Source organism: Astatotilapia calliptera, chromosome 20 (assembly GCF_964374335.1).
Source record: "Astatotilapia calliptera chromosome 20, fAstCal68.1, whole genome shotgun sequence".
In the NCBI taxonomy this organism is placed as follows: domain Eukaryota; kingdom Metazoa; phylum Chordata; class Actinopteri; order Cichliformes; family Cichlidae; genus Astatotilapia; species Astatotilapia calliptera.
The window spans coordinates 267,467-289,477 of record NC_137441.1 but is presented as its reverse complement, the minus strand read 5'-3'; the positions used below and the strand labels follow the sequence as shown (position 1 = coordinate 289,477).

At 44.8% G+C, this 22,011-nt stretch overlaps 1 protein-coding gene across 4 annotated transcripts in view; it reads left to right on the top strand.

Annotated features, from left to right (window-relative positions):
* The first annotated feature begins 3,119 nt into the window (after positions 1–3,119).
* Positions 3,120–22,011, top strand: part of rgs19 (regulator of G protein signaling 19) — a 46,669-nt gene continuing 27,777 nt past the window's right edge. For 2 of the 4 annotated variants that reach the window (XM_026153817.2, XM_080295394.1), the window contains exon 1: positions 3,122–3,377. Coding sequence is in view for 2 of the 4 variants with exons in the window: in XM_026153814.2 (XP_026009599.1) it covers positions 3,270–3,377 (108 nt within the window). In the remaining 2 variants the exon portion in view is untranslated. Of the gene's footprint in view, positions 3,378–22,011 lie in introns of all 4 variants that reach the window. The other 2 variants (XM_026153814.2, XM_026153815.2) reach the window with 2 other exon arrangements.

The following is a 22,011-nucleotide window of genomic DNA, read 5'->3' as shown; positions in this document are numbered from 1 at the left end:
AAGCTCATGGAGAGCACGCTGTCCTTGCTAGGAACGGATGACGGCGGATTCCTCTTCACTCACGTCTTTCTCCGACAGTGGCTTGGTATGACTTGACCTCGCCAACTCCCCGCTGCTGGCTGCAAAGGATTACCCCCCTCTCGCTGAAGAAGCTGATCGCATTCAACTGGCTACCAGGAGCTTCGGCATCCGGGCGATAGTTCCCGACTCACCGACAGCATCTCCTGCGCCCACACCGATTCTCCTGGGAGCCTCCAACTCATCAATTGTGGCTGGCATTGTGGCATGGTGGAAAAGGGCAGTGTCTTTACCATCTGCGTGACAGCGCTGTGGTGCCTTTGCAGTTTTAAGTCCCAGGGAAACAAGCCCACCAGCGTTCTGTAGCAGCCGTGGCTGCTGGCCATAAGGAAAGGCTGCTCTTCATAGAGGACTCGCGCTCGAGGAGCTCTTAAGCTAAAAATAAGCTTCCTAAAATAAGCTTTAAATTATTTTAGGAACAAAATCTGTCTGAACCTTTGGAGGAAATATGAAATATTAAGTCCAGTTTCCACCAGGATCACCTACAGTAACATCAGGATGATCACAGCAAATTGGTCATCAGCTGGCAAAGCTAACAAGGGTTTAACCTGCAGTTCACATGAAAGAGGCTGGGCTGGCAGCATCTGACCAAACATTATTGAGGAGTGGCATAGCTGTAATAATAGAAAGATGTGAAGATGTTACACAGACTACAGACTGAAGGCAGGACAGCAGTGTCTGGTTCAGAGTGATTAAAATTGAGCTCTTTATAGCCTTCAGTCGTTCAGACTGTAAAAGAGCTGGTTTATGAAGAAGTTTAGCATATTTGTAAGAAACCTGGTAAAAATGAGGACTGTGAGTGAACAGACTGGTCAATGTCACAGCTCGATCAAAGGGATTTTTAGTTTTTATTCTCTCAGCTGGAGTTTAACACTCTGAAACAATAAAAACTGTAATCAAACTCAAGATCAGACTAAACCTGATCTGAGGCCAGCAGGTGCAACCAGCTGATGTTCTCAGATCAGATATTAATGTTTATAGTTCAATAAAACTAAAGCAAGTGTAACAGTGTATATTAAACACTGATGTCCATCATCAAACACAAAGACTTTGGAACACTGAGCGATCTTCATGACACTATTTTTCAGAGATCTGATTGGTCAGCAGACTGTGATTGCTTACCTTCTATCTCTAATGTGGAACCACATCTCAGAACTTTGATAGAAAATACAGATTATTGAGCAAAGGAGGCTCTGCCCAGACACAGGAGCTGCAGGAGACAATGTTAGCTCACTGAGACTTCTCCCACTGGGATGTCTGACAGTTTACTGCTGCAGAGTCACAATCAACACAACAGAGTAGTGCTGTGCGTTTGTGTGTGTGTGTGTTTGTGTCCAGGTTTCACTTCCACCTTGGCCTGTGCAGCTTTGTAGATAAAAAAATAGAAGAGTTGGTTGGACTCTGGTTCTGTGAATGTGGCAGATGAGTTAAAGTTGCAGTATGTGTGTGTGTGTGTGTGTGTGTGTGTGTGTGTGTGTGTGTGTGTGTGTGTGTGTTGTTTCTGGATGTTTCTCTGCTTTCACTGTTGAGTCAATCTGACCCAAACAGGATGTTCATGCAGAGACTTGATTTTTCTGCTTTTCCAAACCTTTAATTTGTCCCCATAATTTCCAAAAACAGATATTTGCATATGAATAAACATGTGTCTGGCTGTGCAGGAAACTCTGGTTTATGGTAAAACAAACCATACAAACAATGCATGCCTCGAGCTCTGAAAACCACACACACTGGAAGCGAAACAGAGCTGAAACATGGACATGCCTTCACTTAGTGCAAAGTCAGGGGAGAACCAGTGTAGGCGGAGCTAACATGTTTAGTTTTTATTGGCTGTCAGATATGTCAAGTTCTGTGATGATGACAGGAGACATTTGCACCTGAGCAATAATCAGCCCTGTTCTGAGCTGATGCTCTCAGGTGAGTTACATTCATAAACTGACCCAGGATCAGCTGTTTGAGCTGATGTTTGCTGCAGAAACAAACCTGCATTAAACACTGCGAGCGTGTCAGAAACTCAGTGTGCATTGTCAGTGCCCTCATGTGGTGACAGGGTAAACTGCACAGTGTGCTGGTGGCAGCTCACCTGTGAGTCGGTGTGTGTCAAACAGGCTGAGAACACCTGAGAAAGACCGCCTGCTGAGTCAGTGAGCAGCAGAGCAGCTGCAGGTGGTGGAAACAAATTTGATATCAGAAACACAATGCAGGCTGGGTTCAAAGGTCACCCTAATATCAGTCAGTGAAGGCTGCTGCCAAAACACAGCCAGAGGCAGGAAAGGGTTTCCTGTTTCCTGCAGCTGTGGTTTACAAATGTGTGGTGTGTGCACTCATTCAGTGTTACACAGGTGAGTCAGTAACTCCACCTCATCTGTGCAGCAGTTAAAGGCAATGATCAGTGAATGGAAACCAGGAAGGAAATCAATTCATAAAAACTTCCCATCTTCCAGCTCGCTCTTTGCCCTCTCCTTGGTGGATGGCGCCCCCTGCTGTTCACCGTGTGTGTCTGTTTGCAGAAGCCACAGGAAGCTGTCCAGCTGGTTCTTTGACGTAAAAGTTATTCAAGCCCGCAGCATCTCCATTGAAACAGAAAACTCAGGACTAAACATGACTTTCTGACCCCCCTCCCACTTTAAGCTGTAGGGACATTTGTAACAATATCAGCATCGAAACTGAACAATGATTTAAAGACAAGGTAAAACAACAATAACAACAAAAACAGGTGTGTAGGCAGTGACATCACCGAGGCTATTAGTTATCTCCGTTATCTGATTGAAATAAACTGCTCTCTGATATTAATGCCAAGGATCAGCGCTGGCCAGAGTTTAAACACCGGATCAGATACAAATGTTTCCTGTTTTACTCAAACGTCGTGCTGATACAGCTGCAGGAGTGTGTGTGTATTACTGGACAGGTAGGTGTGGTTTGCTGTCTGGTGTGTAATAACTAACCGCGTGCTTCAATAACGTGAGTAAACAGTTGATAAAGTTTTTTTTCAACTCCAGCTCTCCTGCCTGCATGGACGTTATGTATATGCGCATGCGCCGTGGCGCCCGTGTCCGTCAGGGCGGTGATCTCTCTCCTGTTCTGCGTGTCTCTCTCTCTCTCTCTCTCTGTGGGAAAAACCCAAGTAGGAGGAGGACTCCTTCCTCTTCTCCGTCTTGTTCTGCTCCGGCGGCGGTGAGCTCTGATTGGAGTAAATGATAAAAAGCTCCCGGTGCGCGGCGGTGAAGGCAGACAGACGCACGCGGATGTGTCTCCGGAAGCGCAGCGGAAGCCGCCCCGCGGACCTCCTTCAAGCCCAGATTGTGAGTATGAGCTGCAGAGGAGGGGGCGGGGAGCGCGCTTTCACTTCAACCCCCGTGCGGGCTCCCGTCCGCGGCCACGCTGCTCCTCCCTCCCCCCCTGCCAACGAGCGGCCAGTGTGCGGGGGTGGGGGGAGAGGAGAACCCGTGTCTCCTTTCCTGCTTCCTCTCTCAGTGACATTGGACCGACAGCTCTGGGGGAGGAGTGAGGAGAGGAAGGCAGCTCTTTAGTCCTCTTTCCTTCACTCCGTGCTTGTTTCCTTCAGCTCTCATGTGTGCCAAAGACCTGCGGAGGCTCAGTGAGGAAGGCCCGGTGCAGACCAGCAGGGACAAACTTTAATGGGTTAGAGCGGACTTCTGTTCTCCTGCTGTGACAGATGTTCTGGTGTTGTTAGCCATGTTTTGGCGTTCTGACAGAGGTTCTGTTTTCATGAAAAGACGTTCTGGTGTTCTAGCGGAGGCTACGATGTTCTGACAGATGTACGGACAGATGTTCTGACAGATATTCTGGTGTTGTTAGCCATGTTTTGGCGTTCTGACAGAGGTTCTGCTTTCATGAAAAGACGTTCTGGTGTTCTAGCGGAGGCTACGATGTTCTGACAGATGTTCTGACAGATGTCCGGACAGATGTTCTGACAGACGTTCTGGTCTTCTAGCAAAGGCTAAGATGTTCTGACAGATGTCCGGACAGATGTTCTGACAGATGTTCTGACAGACGTTCTGGTGTTCTACTGTGAACGGTATGATATGGCCAAAACAATCCATAAATCCAAAATACTCCCCAAAAAAGGGCACACACAGCTTGGCCCAGACTGCAAGGTCCTCATGGTGATGTGATCTGCCTGACACATCATGTCTGTTAGAAATATTGGGGTAGCTCTCTGGGGTGGCTGTGGCTCAGGTGGTAGAGCAGATCAGCTACTGACTGGAAGGTTGGTGGTTCGATCCTTGGCTTCCCAGGTCTGCATGCCAAGTATCCTTGGGCAAGAACCTAAAACTAACCCCAAGTTGCTCTCCGATGCATCGGAGTGTGAATGTGTGTGAATGCTTAGAGTACAGAAGGAAGTGCTTGTATGAGTGGGTGAATGAGGTCTGTTGTATAGATTGTATAGAGCGCTTTGAGTACTCCGGAAGAGTAGAAAAGCGCTATATAAGAATCAGTGCATTTACTAGAGCAGGGCGATATGACCAAAAATATTTATCACCATATACATTTGAAAATTTGCGATAACGATATAACTGACGATATAATTGACACTAGACAAAATACTTTACAACTCCTCAACTTTATTAGTGCAAAAAAAAAAATGCACTACTTTAATGCACTTAAACAAGCAGCTGTTTATGTGCATTAAAGTTATATAAAAATGTAACAGTGCAAATTCCTCGCTGACAGTTTCACCAAAAGGCGTTTCCAGTGGAAACTGGCCGACATATCCTCAGCATAACCATGTATAATATCCACAAAACTGGTTCTGGTGTTCTAGCAAAGGCTAAGATGTTCTGACAGATGTACGGACAAATGTTCTGACAGATGTTCTGACAGACGTTCTGGTGTTCTAGCAAAGGCTAAGATGTTCTGACAGATGTCTGGACAGATATTCTGACAGATGTTCTGACAGACGTTCTGGTGTTCTAGCAAAGGCTACGATGTTCTGACAGATGTACGAACAGATGTTCCGACAGACGTTCTGGTGTTCTAGCAAAGGCTAAGATGTTCTGACAGATGTCCGGACAGATGTTCTGACAGACGTTCTGGTGTTCTAGCGGAGGCTACGATGTTCTGACAGATGTACGGACAAATGTTCTGACAGACGTTCTGGTCTTCTAGCAAAGGCTAAGATGTTCTGACAGATGTTCTGACAGATGTTCTGACAGACGTTCTGTTGTTCTAGTGGAGGCTACGATGTTCTGAGAGATGTACGGACAGATGTTCTGACAGATGTTCTGACAGACGTTCTGTTGTTCTAGCGGAGGCTACGATGTTCTGACAGATGTCCGGAGAGATGTTCTGACAGACGTTCTGGTGTTCTAGCAAAGGCTAAGATGTTCTAACAGATGTCCGGACAGATGTTCTGACAGATGTTCTGGTCTTCTAGCAAAGGCTAAGATGTTCTGACAGACGTTCTGGTGTTCTAGCAAAGGCTAAGATGTTCTGACAGATTTCCGGACAGATGTTCTGACAGATGTTCTGACAGACGTTCTGGTGTTCTAGCAAAGGCTAAGATGTTCTGACAGATGTCCGGACAGATGTTCTGACAGACGTTCTGGTGTTCTAGCGGAGGCTACGATGTTCTCACAGATGTCCGGACAGATGTTCTGACAGATGTTCTGGTGTTCTAGCAAAGGCTAAGATGTTCTGACAGACGTTCTGGTGTTCTAGCAAAGGCTAAGATGTTCTGACAGATTTCTGGACAGATATTCTGAAAGATGTTCTGACAGACGTTCTGGTGTTCTAGCGGAGGCTACGATGTTCTGACAGATGTACGGACAGATGTTCTGACAGACGTTCTGACAGACGTTCTGGTGTTCTAGCAGAGGCTAAGATGTTCTGACAGATGTTCTGACAGACGTTCTGTTGTTCTAGCAAAGGCTAAGATGTTCTGACAGAAGTATGGACAAATGTTCTGACAGATGTTCTGGTGTTCTAGTAAAGGCTAAAATGTTCTGACAGATGTTCTGACAGATGTTCTTACAGGCGTACTGGTGTTCTAGCGGAGGCTACAATGTTCTGACAGATGTACGGACAGATGTTCTGACAGACGTTCTGGTGTTCTAGCAAAGGCTAAGATGTTCTGACAGATGTCCGGACAGATGTTCTGATAGATGTTCTGACAGACGTTCTGGTGTTCTAGCGGAGGCTACGATGTTCTGACAGATGTACGGACAGATGTTCTGACAGACGTTCTGCTGTTCTAGCGGAGGCTACGATGTTCTGACAGATGTTCTGACAGATGTTCTGACAGACGTTCTGGTGCATTAACAAGAGTTCTGTTGTCATGAAAGACATTCTCATTAGGGGTGGGTTTTTATAATCGATTCATCGATTAAAATCGATTCTGGCTTGGATAACGTAAAATCGATTCATTAAAATCCTGAATCGATTTTTTAATATAAATTTATTTTGTCCGAAATGCCAGAATCTCTGGTGACATCTCACAAAATTTCAAGAACCACCAAACAGTAAATGAGAGCAGGAACACGGATTCTGCACATAGACTTAAACACACAGCGCGACCCGCGGATCAGAATCAGTTAGATGTCGCCTTTCTCACAGTCGGGGCTGAAAGCCGACAGCTCGCTGATCCGGGTCCGCGCTTTGTGTTCACGCCCTTTATGCGCTGATTCTAAAGCTGTTAGTTTGATCTCTCTCCAAACAATATTGACCGAACCAGCAGCAAAAGAAGATCCAAACGCTTCACATAAACATCGTCATGAATTCACTCTGTTTTGCTTCCATTGCGATGCGCAGCTCTCTCTCTCTCCCTCTCTCCCTCCCCCTCTCTCCCTCCCCCCCCCCCCTCTCTCTCTCTCGAACAGTTTCGCTTTCTTCATTATTCGCTTGCTTGTTACGCACAAGTCTACTGTTGTTTACAGCGCTGTCGGCCGCTGTTTTTTTCCCTTTTACATTCTTCCGAAAAGAAAACCTCATTTCTGCTGTTCAATACTGAACAAATTTAAACTTTTTAATATTATTCAAAATGCAAAATGCTTAGCCGTGTGTCTAATAAAACCGCTGTAACGTCAGAGGTAATGTTCATTAATTAATGGTTTTCTTTCGTTTTTGATGTACTGCAGAATATTTTTATAAAATCCCAGGCCAGGAAAATCACCTTCATGTTTTTCTGTGTTTTATCTTCAGCTACTTTGACACAAAGGCATCTGCTGTGATGCTCACACCTTTGATAAAGTCTTGCGAGTGTCAGCTTCCTTTTTATAGATACAAAAATATGTAAATGTTCTGATCTGAATTATACTTCTGCCTGTCAAAATTTCCCAGATTTAAATCGAATCGAATCGAATTAAATCGAATCGTGGATCGAATCGATTTGGGACCTTGTGAATCGGAATTGAATCGATTCTAGAAATCAGTGACGATACCCAGCCCTAATTCTCATGTTCTGAAAGATTTTGACCTTGTAAGAGAGGCTCTGAAGATCTGACGTAGGTTCTGGTGTTCTGACAGACATTCTGGTGTTCTAGCAAAGGCTACGATGTTCTGACAGATGTACGGACAGATGTTCTGACAGATGTTCTGACAGACGTTCTGTTGTTCTAGCGGAGGCTACGATGTTCTGACAGATGTCCGGACAGATGTTCTGACAGACGTTCTGGTCTTCTAGCAAAGGCTAAGATGTTCTGACAGACGTTCTCGTACTCTGACAGAGGTGTTGATGCCGCTGATGCTTTAGTGTTCTGACACAGGTTCTGTTATCAGGAAATATGTTCTGGTATTCTGACAGAGGCTCTCATGGATAGATACAGGAGCCTGATAAAGAGTCCAGTCTACAATACACAACAAGACACGACACACTTAAAGGTGCCATCTTATACTATAAGATTTAATATATTTACAACAGTGTTTTTTTTTTGTTTTTGTTTTTTTGTTTTTTGCCTGTCCCGTTTGGCTCTTTTGCATCAGAATTGTTGTCTAAAGGCAAAGAAAGATGCCCAACGGATTTACTTTACCAAATTGACCATCACAGCCTTGCCGTAATGGTCCATTTGATTCACCTTTTATTGTTTATTTTATTTTCACTTACTGAATACGGGACAGACTTGACTGGGGGAAAGAAGGGGAGAAAGAAAGAGGGAAAGAGAAACAGCTGAGAAGAGGGACGGGGGAGAAGGGCAAAAGACAAAAACCAAAAGAATGGGCAGAAAAAAAAAAGAAAAACAAATGCATATATCGATCACCTGGATCACCTGCTGAGAAAGAAAAAAGAAAACAAGCAGAAGAGAACAAGAGTAATAGAATAAACAGCATCACAATGATATATGGGAATATGACAGTAAATACTAAATATTAAACATTATTGTGCAGCACATAAGATCAACAGAACACAGTGTGCTTTGAGGTAGGAGCCAAAAAGGGTGTAGTTTGTGGGTGTGATCACCCGTGTGTACACCTGTGAGCATGGACGCGCTTGTTTTTTTTTAAAAGGTTCCTTCATGTAATGATCTGCTAGAGGGTGTGGGGGGGCCACAGCCCCGTCCTCCAGGGCATGAAGCAGGTATGGAGGAGATCAAAACTCCAGACATCCAGAGGCCCCCAGAACACAAGAGACCAAGGAAGACCAACAGAGGGGCAGCCGCGCCACTGTCCCAGAAAGAGCTGAGGAGAGTCCCAGATGAGGGCTCACTCAGCAGCCGCGGAGCAGAAGCCAGGGGGAGTTGCAGTGACGCGCCCGTGAGCTCCGCCGGCAGCCAGCCGTGCCTGAGTGACCGAGCCCCAGGCCGAGAGGCCGGGGGCACCCCACCTCCGAAGTGGCCCGAGCGAGCCCCAGGCTCCAGGCCCCGATAAGCGGCCGCCAAGGAGTGAGCCGGTGTGTACCTGGACGCCCATCCCCGGACACAAAGAACCACCAACGCACCGATGTCTGAGGGAGTCCGCCACTGGCAGGGGAAGTGGTGGTAGGGGGAGATAGGCCTCCAAACCTTGGAGGGCCTAAGATGTCCCCAGAGAGGTGGCGCCTGACACCCAGCCTGACATATAGACACAGACATACAGGCACACACAGATACAAACATCCATTCCCACCCTCATGCTCTCATATGCACTTACTCCACACTCAACCAACGTGGGGGGAGGCAGACCGCCCCGACTCCGCAGCAGCAGGAAGGCCCCACACTCCAGACCGCAGTCGGACGGCCAACTCCTCCTCCTAGCCCCCCCGCTCCAGCAGGTCGCAGAGAATGGGGGTGAGAGATAACTCCAAACCTCCCTCCACCCGCTCATTGTAATGTTGATGCATGTGTGTTCTAAGGTGCATTTAAAACCCAGGAGGGCATGGAGCTACCTGCCAGAGAGCAGCAGGTAAGCGCATGGTCCCTCCTGCTAGCCCTCAATGTCTACGTGTATTTAAAATTGAGAGGTGGGCAACGACGCCAGGGGTGGGGTGTACACCCTGATGGTACTTTGGATTCCGTGTATCGTGCCCACCCCCAAGATCCTATATGTATGTGTAATGAGAGTGTGAGTAATGTGAATGTCTAAGTTGTGGGATAAAATTGAGGCAGAGGCAGCCAGAAGGGGACAGGGGGGGAGGGGGGGGTAGCCTCCTCTGCACCCTGGTGACATACCCCTACTCCAAGGTCCTGCATGTGTTAAAAAAGTCCAAATAAAGTTAGTTAAACATGGTAAAATTAAAACTGACATTTTATAACAGAAGTGCAAACAGCATTCAAAAACTTTTTGTGCACTACCAGTTAGGGCTGCTCAATTAATCGAATTTTAATCACGATTACGATCTGGGCTTTCAACGATCATTTTTTTTTTTTTTTTTTTGAGAATTATAGGCGCTTTCAACGATCATTAAAAATGACTGAGCCGATTATTAGCCCCTCCCTCATTTATCTGCGACACCTTAAAGGCTGGTCTGTGAAAATATTGTCGGGCATAAACCGGTCCGTGGCGCAAAAAAGGTTGGAGACCGCTGATTAAGAGGACCCGAGGGAAGCTCGGAAAGCTAAGCAGGAGTTATTTGGAGAGGAGAGAGTGACTGCCGTTGGTTGAAAAGAGAGGTAAAAAAAAACTTCAGTGGTGTTGCACACTATTTTATATTATTTTTTAAAGTCATTATTCAATACATTGTTATTGTTAACCCTTTAAAGCCGGTCAGAGCAGCACGCTCCGTGTTGTGTAACTATTTTTAAATCCCTGTAGAACCGGAACCGTGTAAGCTAGCGCAATAATTTGTTTTGCATATGAAACCAGAGGAGTTGTACTTACATCTTATGCCATCAGCTTGTCCTCGGTCACGATTTCCTTCCACATATAGTTTTGCAAAAATTGCATAAAAAGCGCTTGCAGGAACAAAAACATAATATTCCAGAAACACGCTTTGCCGATCCGATCAGCTGTTCGTAACACTTCCCACAGTGAAACAGACGTCAGCGCGAACTATCGCATGTCCGCCATTTCCTGCCCGAAACCGGAAGTGACGTCATTTTCGTGGAAAATTTAGTTTTTTTTTACTTGTAGGCCTTAAAAGCCTATACTGGTCATGTTTGACTTTTCTGAATAGTTTCTGTGATGCTTAGAACTCGAATTGCACTGCTGGAAATAGTTTATTTTGATGCACCTGCTGTTTTCTTTGCAAATTTGCATCATAGGATTGTTTTTTGTTTTTCCTGCAGTGTATAAAAATTGCTGTATCTCCAAAATAAAACTATGAAGACACTCAAAATAAATTTCCTGTTGTTGTAAACTATTTTTTGCAACTTTTTTGTATTTAAAGTTTTGAGGGATAAGCCTCTTAAATTTCTCCAAGTAGAAATATATGTAAAAAAAACAAAAATGATTTTCAATTTTTTTTGTAGTTTATTGCACTTTTTTGCCATTAATGTAGTTACTATGGACTTAATGCATACATATTATTAAAATATGGGCTATAACAGTTGTATAGCAACTTGAAATGCTCCCACAAATGGCACTACAACATGTAAAAAAATAATATAAGCTCTGGCGGACTTGGTTCTATAGTAGGTCTTAAAGGGTTAAATAAATATCGTCAAATAATCGAGATCTCAATTTCAGTGAAAATAATCGTGATTATCATTTTTGCCATAATCGAGCAGCCCTACTACCAGTCGAACGTTTGGACACACCTTCTCATTGAATGGTTCTTCTTTATACAAAAAAGGGTGAAATAACTCAGAACCGTGTTTTAGATTCTTGGTAACATCCAGCCTTTACTTTGATTCCTGCTTTGCTCACTCTTCTCATTCTCTCCATGAGCTTCATGGGGTCGTCTCCTGAAATGGTTTTCCAACAGTCCTGAAGAAGTTCCCAGAGATGCTGAGCACTTGTTGGCCTTTTGCCTTTACTCTGCGCTCCATCCCAATCCATCTCCACTGGGTTTAGGTCAGGTGACTGTGGAGGCCTCACATCACTCTCCTTCTTGGTCAAACAGCCCTCACACAGCCTGGATGTGTGTTTGGGCTCATTGTGCTGTCCTGGCATGTGTCTGCAGGATGCTGTGGTAGCCATGCTGGTTCAGTTATTATGGTTCTTGCCATAATATGAATTCTAACAGTTGTCAAATAGGGCTGTGTTTGACAACTGTGAACCCTGACAGGCACACCTGTGAGGTGAAACCATGTCAGGTGACGACATCATGTAGCTCACTGAGAGAAGGCCGAGGGTTTGCAATCAGCAAAGCAAAGGATGGCTACTTTCAGAATTTAAAATATAAAACACATTTAGTGTTTTTATCAATCTTTCTTTGCTACATAATTCTATAAAGCTCGATGCATATATTTGACGTTTGTATCTACAATGTGTAAAGTAGTAAAAATACAGAAAAACCATTCAATGAGAAGCTGTGTCCAAACATTCGACTGGTAGTGTAAATGTAAGAAAAACACCTGTGTGAAGCTGAAGTTTATTTATTTAGCACATTACCAACAGTCCATGCTGCACAAAGTGCAATGTAAAATACCACTAAAATAAGATGCACAACAGTGATGCAGGTAAAACATCGAAGAGAGGAAAAAAAATAAAACAAGTAAATAAAAACAACAACTAAGGCTGTTAAAACCAAAATGTTTAACGTGTGTTAAAAGCCAGACCATAAAAATGTGTCTTTAGTGATGATTTAAAATGTTAGTGTTTGTGCAGGTCTAATATTAAGACGAAGACTATTGCAGAGTCTGGTTCCTGCCACAGAGAAGCCTCTGTCACCACCACACTTTAGTCCAGGAGTAGTTAAGGTTAGTTCTGACCTGGACCACACGGTCCAACAACAAGAATGCAGAGTTAAGAGAATATCATTAACAACCCTTCAAAGTGCCGTCTCTGTGTTGTGTACTGATTTAAAACAAGATTGAAACTTTTCATCGATCTCATTAAGACCGAGGTAAGCCTGCAACTGTAAACTGTAAATAGACCAGTTTCTCCAGAACTTTTGAAAGAAAGGGAAGCTTTGAGATTGGTCTGTAATTGGACAGAACAGTTGGGTCCAGATTGTGATTTTTAAGACGAGGCTGAACTATAGCTTGTTTAAAACATGATGGGACACAGCCTGTAGCAAGGCAAGTGTTGATTAATCTGTGGATAAAAGCCCAACAGTATTAAAAGTATTTTTAAGCAGATTTGGAGGAAGCCGATCTGATGTGCAGTGTGATGATCTTCGGTGATGAACTACCACAGACAGTTCACTCAAACTGAGACAGCTGAGCACACAGGAGGAACACTGAGGTCTGAGGCAGGGGGCGACCAGACATAAGAAACTTTATCAGTAAAAATGCTGAAAAGTCATCAACTATACATCTGACATCACCACATGGACAAAAAATCAGATTAAAACATTATAAAGTACCTGAGGCTGTTTGTGGACACCAGGTTTGAGACAAGCTGAGTGTTTGCAGTCTGTGCAGCCTCTTGGTAAGCAGAGACACAAACATGAAGCCTATCGTTTTTCCATCTCCTTTCAGCGTGTCTGCAGTCACGTCTAAGGCTGTGCGTATGTTCATTCAGCCATGGCTCTGATAATGGCTCAGCACGCACAGTCCTGAGTGGAGCGATTCAGTCCAAGATTTAAGTGCAGGTTGAATTAAAGATGTCAGAACGTCCTCAGCGCTTTCACAGCTGGAGTTCATTTTTCCACAAACCATAAATGCAATAGAAAACTTAGGCGCTATCAAAGTATTAAGGGCTCGTCCTTTGTGGGCTACAGTGCACGGCTTATCCACAAACAGCCCAAAGTTAAAGTGAACAACTCAGGAAAATGATCAGAGACGTGCACGTAGAGCAGGGCGATATGACCAAAAATATTTATCACGATATATATTTGAAAATTTATTTATGTATATTTATATATTTGAAAATTGATGATAATGAAAATTGTGATAACAATATAACTGATGCAAGACAAAATACTTCACAACTCCACAACTTTATTAGTGCAAAAAACCCCATTAATATATTTTCACTTAAACAAGCAGCTGTTTTTTTATGTGAATTAAAGCTGTATAACAATGTAACAGTGCAAATGCAAATTCCTCGCAGACAGTTTAACCAAAAGGCATTTCCAATGGAAATGGGCTGACATATGCTATCCACACAAGTTAAAAACTGGCGCTTTGCAACATGGAACTGCAGTGTGCCAAATAAACAAGTCAAATAGGTATTTTTCGGACCATAAGGTGAACGGGATTATAAGAAAACCAAACAGTCAAACTTGACTCATTCTTCTCGCTTCCTCCACGTCTGTACCATTGATTCATTAATGTTGAATTCTCTCACAGCTGCTCTAGTCCCATGTTCTACTAGTCCCTACTAGTTCTACTCTAGTCCCAAGTTTGAAATCCACTTCATAAGCAGTCTCTTAACAGGAGCCATTTGTGGTCCTTATACACACACACTACTGTAATATTATGTTGAAGCACAGTACGTATCACTCCGCGAGGCTCCTGCCTACAATAGCCGTAATGCTCCAACAATCCATCAGCTGGTGCGCCTTCGTCGCTTACCAAAGGCGTACTAAAACATTTTTGACAGATTTCTGCATGTACCACATAAAATCGGTTAGAGGTCAGTAAGCACAACCAGAATTCATACATAAGGCGCACTGTTGATTTTTGAGAAAATTAAAGGTGTTTAAGAGCACCTTATAGTACGGCAATAACGACGGCACGCTTGCATGTTCTACCAAAAACTGTGCTTTGTTGTGTATCTGACGGATGAAAGCTAAACCAGTTCCACACTAGAGGTGGGAATCACCATACATCCCACGATACGATATTATCACAATACTTAACTCACGATATGATATTATTGCAATTTTTAAAAATATTTTGTGATATTCAGATTCTGTACATAAAGGTAAACTTTATCAATATTCATTTTATCTAATATCAAAGTCTCGCACTCAGTCTTTCTCTCATTTCAGTTTTATTGTTGACAAACTGAACAGTTTGTATTACAGTCTAGTCCAACTTAACTGAATGCAACCATCTGGTGCAATTACAGCTATTCTGAACTATGAAATTTATTCTTGCTCAGAAAAAGGATCAACATGCTCTGAAGTCAGAGCCAAGATGGCGCCGCGGATGGTCGCCCTGGTGCTTCAGTGCGTTACTTTTGTTTTGTTTTTGTGCATTTCTTCTGTGTCTGGGCACTCCTCTGGATACTCGTACACCAGAGAAGAGCTCCTTAACTACAGGACTACAACGCCTGTGGATTTATTTCCAATATTTGTCGCATCTGCGGCAGATTTACTGCTGACTCTGACCAGGAAAGCGAGACGCCGAAAGAGAGGGAAGCGAGCCGGCGCACTCGTGCATTTGAGGAGACGCGGACTGCGAACTGCTCTTCCTGGGATCTTCCTTTCTAATGTACGCTCACTCGGGAATAAGATTGACGAACTGGCCCTGATGAGAAGCATGAACAGAGACTTTGCCTCCTCCTGTGTCTTATGTTTTACGGAGTCGTGGCTCAGTGAGAACATCCCAGACTGCGCGCTCAAGCTGGAGGGCTTCCATCTGCTGCGCGCGGACCGGCAGGCCGCTCTCTCCGGTAAGTCCAAAGGTGGAGGTCTCTGCTTCTACATCAATAGTGGCTGGTGCACAGATGTGACAGTGATTGCTCAGCACTGCTCTTCCTCTCTGGAATATCTTTTTATCCACTGCAAACCGTTTTATTCTCCGCGGGAGTTTGCTTCATTCATCCTGGCCGCTGTTTACATCCCGCCAGATGCAGATGCGCAGGCAGCTCAGTGCGCACTCGCGGAGCAGATTCTCCACACGGAGCGGACATTCCCGGACTCTCTCATCATTGCTCTTGGGGACTTTAACAAAGCCAATCTGAGCCATGAGCTTCCAAAATATAAGCAGTATATTAAATGCCCGACCAGAGAGGAGAGGACATTGGACCACTGTTACAGCACGATCAGCGGGGCCTATCGCGCGGTGCCCCGCGCTTCACTCGGACTTTCTGACCACGTCATGATCCACCTAATCCCCGCGTACAGACAGAGGCTGAAGCTCTCCAAACCTGTCGTGAGGACTAAAAAACTGTGGAGCAACGAGGCTGTGGAGGAGCTTCGCACGTGTTTGGAGTCTACAGACTGGGACACATTGAAGGCTGCTTCTAACAGCTTGGACGAGTTTACGGACACTGTCACCTCCTATATCCACTTCTGTGAGGACAGCATTGTGCCATCACGCACCAGGGTGAGTTATAACAATGACAAACCCTGGTTTACTCCTAAACTCAAAAAGCTGTGGCTGGAAAAGAGAAAGGCGTTCAGAAGCGGAGACAGGGACTGCTACAGAGAGGCCAAGTACAGGTTCACTAAAGAAGTGGACATTGCTAAACATCAGCACTCTGAGAAGATGCAGCAGCAGATCTCAGAGAATGACTCGGCCTCTGTGTGGAAAGGTTTTAGGAATATCACAAACTACAAGCCTAAAACCCCCCACTCCACTGATGACTTGCTCTTAGCCAACACCCTAAATGACTTCTACTGCCGTTTTGACGAGCCATCAGGCAGCCTTCACACCTTCAACGACCCCAACAATAGAGACACTTTGGACACTAATTCCCCCACCTCTCCCCCCTCCATAGAGCCATCACCACCTTCAAACCGTTCACCTACAACACCCCCCTCCTCACCCCACACAAAAGAGGATTTCACACCACCTCCTCCCACCACAACTCTTCATATTCATGAAGCAGATGTGAGGAAGCAGTTTAAGAGTCTGAATGCTCGAAAAGCTCTCGGCCCAGACGGTGTGTCTCCTGCCACCCTCAGACACTGTGCAAACGAGCTGGCCCCAGTGTTTTCTGGCATTTTCAACTCCTCACTGCAGGCATGTCATGTGCCTGCCTGCTTCAAGTCCTCCACCATAATCCCTGTCCCCAAGAAACCTAGGATCACTGGACTAAATGACTACAGACCCGTGGCTCTGACATCTGTGGTCATGAAGTCTTTTGAGCGCCTAGTTCTCTCCCATCTCAGGACCCTCACGGCCCCCCTCCTGGACCCCCTGCAGTTTGCATATAGAGCCAACAGGTCTGTAGACGACGCCATCAACATGGCCCTACACTTCATCCTGCAGCATCTGGACTCCCCAGGAACCTACGCCAGGATCCTGTTTGTGGACTTCAGCTCTGCCTTCAACACCATCCTTCCAGACCATCTCCGAGGCAAGCTTTCCCAGATGAATGTGCCTGATCCCATCTGCCGGTGGATCACTGACTTCCTGACGGACAGGAAGCAGCATGTGAGGCTGGGAAAGAATGTCTCGGACTCCCGGACCATCAGCACCGGCTCCCCTCAGGGCTGTGTTCTTTCTCCTCTGCTCTTCTCCCTGTACACCAACTGCTGCACCTCCACCCACCAGTCTGTCAAGCTAATCAAGTTTGCAGATGACACCACCGTTATTGGACTCATCTCGGACGGGGACGAGTCTGCCTACAGGAGGGAGGTTGAACGTCTGGTGTCCTGGTGCAGCCACAACAACCTGGTGCTGAATGCCCAGAAGACAGTGGAGATTATTGTGGACTTCAGGAAGCACACAGCCCCACTCCCCCCCATCATCCTGACTGACACCCCCATCACCTCTGTGGACTCATTCCGCTTCCTGGGTACCACCATCACCCAGGACCTGAAGTGGGAGCCCACCATCACCTCCGTCATCAAGAAAGCCCAGCAGAGGATGTACTTCCTGAGGCAGCTGAAGAAATTCAACCTGCCAACACGGACGATGATGCAGTTCTACACTGCAATCATCGAGTCCATCCTCACCTCCTCCATCACCGTGTGGTACGCTGGAGCCACTATCAGGGACAAACAGAGACTGCAGCGTGTTGTGCGCTCTGCTGAGAAGGTGATTGGCTGCAGACTCCCATCTTTGCAGGACCTGTACACCTCCAGGACATTGCGGCGTGCAGCTCGGATCTCAGCTGACCCTTCTCACCCTGGACACAGTCTGTTTGACCTGCTCCCCTCAGGCAGGAGGCTCCGGTCCATTCGCACCAGAACCTCTCGCCATAAGAACAGTTTCTTCCCCTCTGCTGTTGGACACATGAACAATAACCATATGACTGTTCCCACCACTAACACATGACCCTACGCTGTGTTCACTGCATCATTCCATGTTTGGCACTGATCACCACCTGCACTCATGTATATATCTTTCAACGTAGCACTCTTAATTCTTATTCTCATGTATATATCTCATGTATATCTCATGCACATATCTTCCCACGTAGCACTTTTAATTCTTATCCCTACTTTTATTTTTTTCCATGTCTATTTAAGTGCTATTTATGATACTATGTTTGCACTGAAGCACCGCAGCAATTTCCTAATGTTGTAAACCTGCTCAACATTTGGCAATAAACCCCATTCTGATTCTGATTCTGATTCTGAAAAACTTTTTTGTAACAAAATATCGATTCCTGCTGTCCCTGTATCGATACATTATTAGCAAACAAAATATCCCGATACTACACAGTATCGATTTTTCCCCCACCCGTATTCCACACCATTGAAGTTTCAGCATTTTTACAAACCAGTTCTGGTTCATCGTTTCATTCAACGATCCACTTTCGCCCTTCTCATTCTCCGTCGCCGCCATGTTCATATGAAAACAAAGGCACTGCGCATGCGCGTTTTACCCATATTCTGTCACGATATTTTATTTTCTCATCGTTGCCCAACATTATACTGGTGTTACTGTGAACAGTATGATATGGCCAAAAAAATCCATAAATCCAAAATACTCCCCAAAAAAGGGCACACACAGCTTGGCCCAGATGTGGCTCACATCTGCAAGTTTTACAAAGACTGCAAGGTCCTCATGGTGATGTGATCTGCCTGACACATCATGTCTGTTAGAAATATTGGGGTAGCTCTCTGGGGTGGCTGTGGCTCAGGTGGTAGAGCAGATCAGCTACTGACTGGAAGGTTGGTGGTTCGATCCTTGGCTTCCCAGGTCTGCATGCCAAGTATCCTTGGGCAAGAACCTAAAACTAACCCCAAGTTGCTCTCCGATGCATCGGAGTGTGAATGTGTGTGAATGCTTAGAGTACAGAAGGAAGTGCTTGTATGAGTGGGTGAATGAGGTCTGTTGTATAGATTGTATAGAGCGCTTTGAGTACTCCGGAAGAGTAGAAAAGCGCTATATAAGAATCAGTGCATTTACTAGAGCAGGGCGATATGACCAAAAATATTTATCACCATGTACATTTGAAAATTTGCGATAACGATATGACTGACGATATAATTGACACTAGACAAAATACTTTACAACTCCTCAACTTTATTAGTGCAAAAAAAAAAAAATCAATGTATTTTCACTTAAACAAGCAGCTGTTTATGTGCATTAAAGTTATATAAAAATGTAACAGTGCAAATTCCTCGCTGACAGTTTCACCAAAAGGCGTTTCCAGTGGAAACTGGCCGACATATCCTCAGCATAACCATGTATAATATCCACAAAACTTAAAAAGAGGTTATACACACACAATACGGTAATATTATGTTGAAGCACAGTACGTATCACTCCACGAGGCTCCGCCTACGACAGCCGTAATGCTCCGACAATCCATCAAGCGGTGTGGCTTCGTAGCTCAGCAAAGTCGTACTGAAACATTTGACAGATTTTCGAGCGCCGTGCACATAAAATCGTTTCGAGGTCAGTAAACACAACCAGAGTTCATACATAAGGCACACGGGATTATAAGGGGCGCTATCGACTTTCAGGAAAATCAAAGGATTGATTTTAAGTGTGCCGTATTTTCCAAACAACACGGTAATAACGACGGCCCGCTAGCATGCGCTACCAAAAATAGTGCTTTGTTGTGTATCTGACGGACGAAAGCTAAACCAGTTCCACACCACTGAAGCTGCAGCATTTTTACAAACCAGTTCTGGTTCATCTGTTTCATTCAACGATCCGCTTTCGCTCTTCTCATTCTGCATCGCCACCATGTGCGTATGTAAACAAAGGCACTGCGCATGCGCGTTTTACCCATATTCTATCGCGATATTTCATTTTCCTATCGTTGCCCAACATTACACCGGTATTACCGTGAACGGTATGATATAGCCCCGCCCTAGCATTTACCATTTACTCTCATAATGACTATGAGGTTTGTTGAATTTCTCAGGTTAACCCTGATCATGTGTTGCTAACCTGGAATTCAAACGTGAGGCCAAGCAGTGTTGCTGCCTTGCTCATGTGAGAGAATTGAACCGTGTTCCTTAAATTTAGAGCTGCATTTGGAACAAACAGACACAAAGTGTTCCTCCGTGCTTCCTTCCTTTCTTGGTGTGTCGATGACTCGTATAGCTTACGTCAGGATAAGCTGCAGTATGGGGATTTATGGGAATGTTGTCATTATGACCATATAGGGTGCTGGGTCTGGTTTCAGGAGGAAGAGACACTGAAAAGCAGAAATAACGTGTTTCTGCATTGAAGGAATCGTATTTCGAGCAGTAGTTTTTACATCCAAGTCCCTCAGAGTGGAACAAACACCTGTCTGTAATCATTACTGATCACCTGCGGGTGCTTCGCCTCGACTCCGTTTCCCTTCTTTCTGAACACCCAGCCCTCCCTTCATGTCACTCTTGGTTTTACATATTAGGCTTAAAAGCATGTTGGAGGTGAGGGTTGTGGGTCATTGCAATAATGTGTCTTAATGTGAAAGTCTTTGGAAGCCTCTGGAAGGAAAGCTGTGCTGGTTTGTTTGAAGTCTCTTGTCAACTTTGAATAAAGCCACCTCTCAGATAGCCGCCGGAGGACGAGGAGCAGGACGGCTTTTTCTGTCTTCCTGTTGCCAGTTGGTACACACTTCCTCTTCCTGCGTCTTTCTTCATTATGTCTGTTGCTTACTTCCTCTTTTTCAGACTGCTCATCTTCTTCCCTTCTGTCTGTTTCTCCTTTTGTCTTGTGTTTCTAGCACTCCGGCCATCTTTGCTTCATTGATGCGTACGTCTGTGGGCTTTTATCAGACGATGCTGCTTCATCAGCCTGTTAAAGGTCATATTCACTCAGAGAACCGCAGCAGTGATTCAAGATACAAGAACTTTATTGTCAGTACAACAGTATACACAGTATGCAGCGTACCGAAATACCCCCCCCCCCCCCCCCCCCCATGGTGCATTTATAAGAATATAAAAGATAAATCTCCAAGAGATATAAATCTAGGAATTACAAAAAATAGTAACTTATAAAATAAAAAGGTACTATTACTAACTATACAATACTAACTGTACAATAAACAAAGGACAGAGGCAATACGAAGTGGATTGTGCAGCAGGTATTGAACACTTCCAAAAAAAAAAAAAAAAAAAAAAAAGAACACAATAACTGGAAGATGATGATGGAGACAGATTGGACAGTACATGAAGCAGATGTGGGACTGACAGAGAAACTTGTGATAAGCCGACATTACCCAAGATGACGATCAAAGTGACTCTGTGTTACCCAACATGTAAGCGAGGAAACTGCTAAAGAAAAAACAAGTGGCTTTAAAGAGTTCCATCTCCTCTCCGTTCATAAATAGACACACAAACATCGTGTAGTTCTTCACATGATAAAATACACATGGAGTCAGCCTGTGACTCATCGTGGTGCCTCCTTAATGTGAGGTCAGAGGTTTGATCCCTGTTCCTTCGTCCTGGATGCTGTCCTTGGACAAACCCCTGAACACAGAGGTTTCCTGTGTGCTGGTGTGTCAGGGTGTGAATATAGAAACGCTAACAGCAGTGAGGGTCCGTTTACAGCCTTTATCTCCCCTAGCCTTAACCCTAATCTCCCCCATTGTCAGCTTTTCCTATTGAAAGTGATAAAGAGTGGTGGCATGATGGCTGACCACTGATTCTAACTTCTTCCTTCCAGAGTTGGAGAAAAAGCATTTTCAGAACCAGAAATTTCAGTTACTCGTTTTTTTCTGTCCATGTGTTACAGTGGAAACATCCTCAGCTCCACCTCTGATGGTGGGTGAAGTTCTCGTCTTTACGGAGACTTTGCATGAAATCACGGTGCACAAAAACTTAACTGTGTTTGCCTGAATGGTTCGTTAACTGGAATCTGATGAACTGGATTAAAATGTGACTGTTTAGTACAGGTGTCATTGCTCCCTCTGCTGCTTTCTTGGTCATATGGTTTTACACTCGCCACACTCACGTCCTCCAAATGTTTACAACTAATTGAATGCATCAGGAGCTCGTTCATCTCTGCTGTTCGATGTTCGAGGTTTAACCCTTTATTGACGATGGGCCCGCTGACAGGCCCATTTTACAAGCGCTCTTTAAACGACGGTAACTCCGTCATCGTTTATGCTAGAGAGAAAATGTGGACGCTTACTGAAAGACGAGAAAACTTTATGGTGCATCTTTAGAAAGCACGAGCAACCGATGGTCCAATCACATGTAAGAATTGATGATGCATGGGTGTGAAG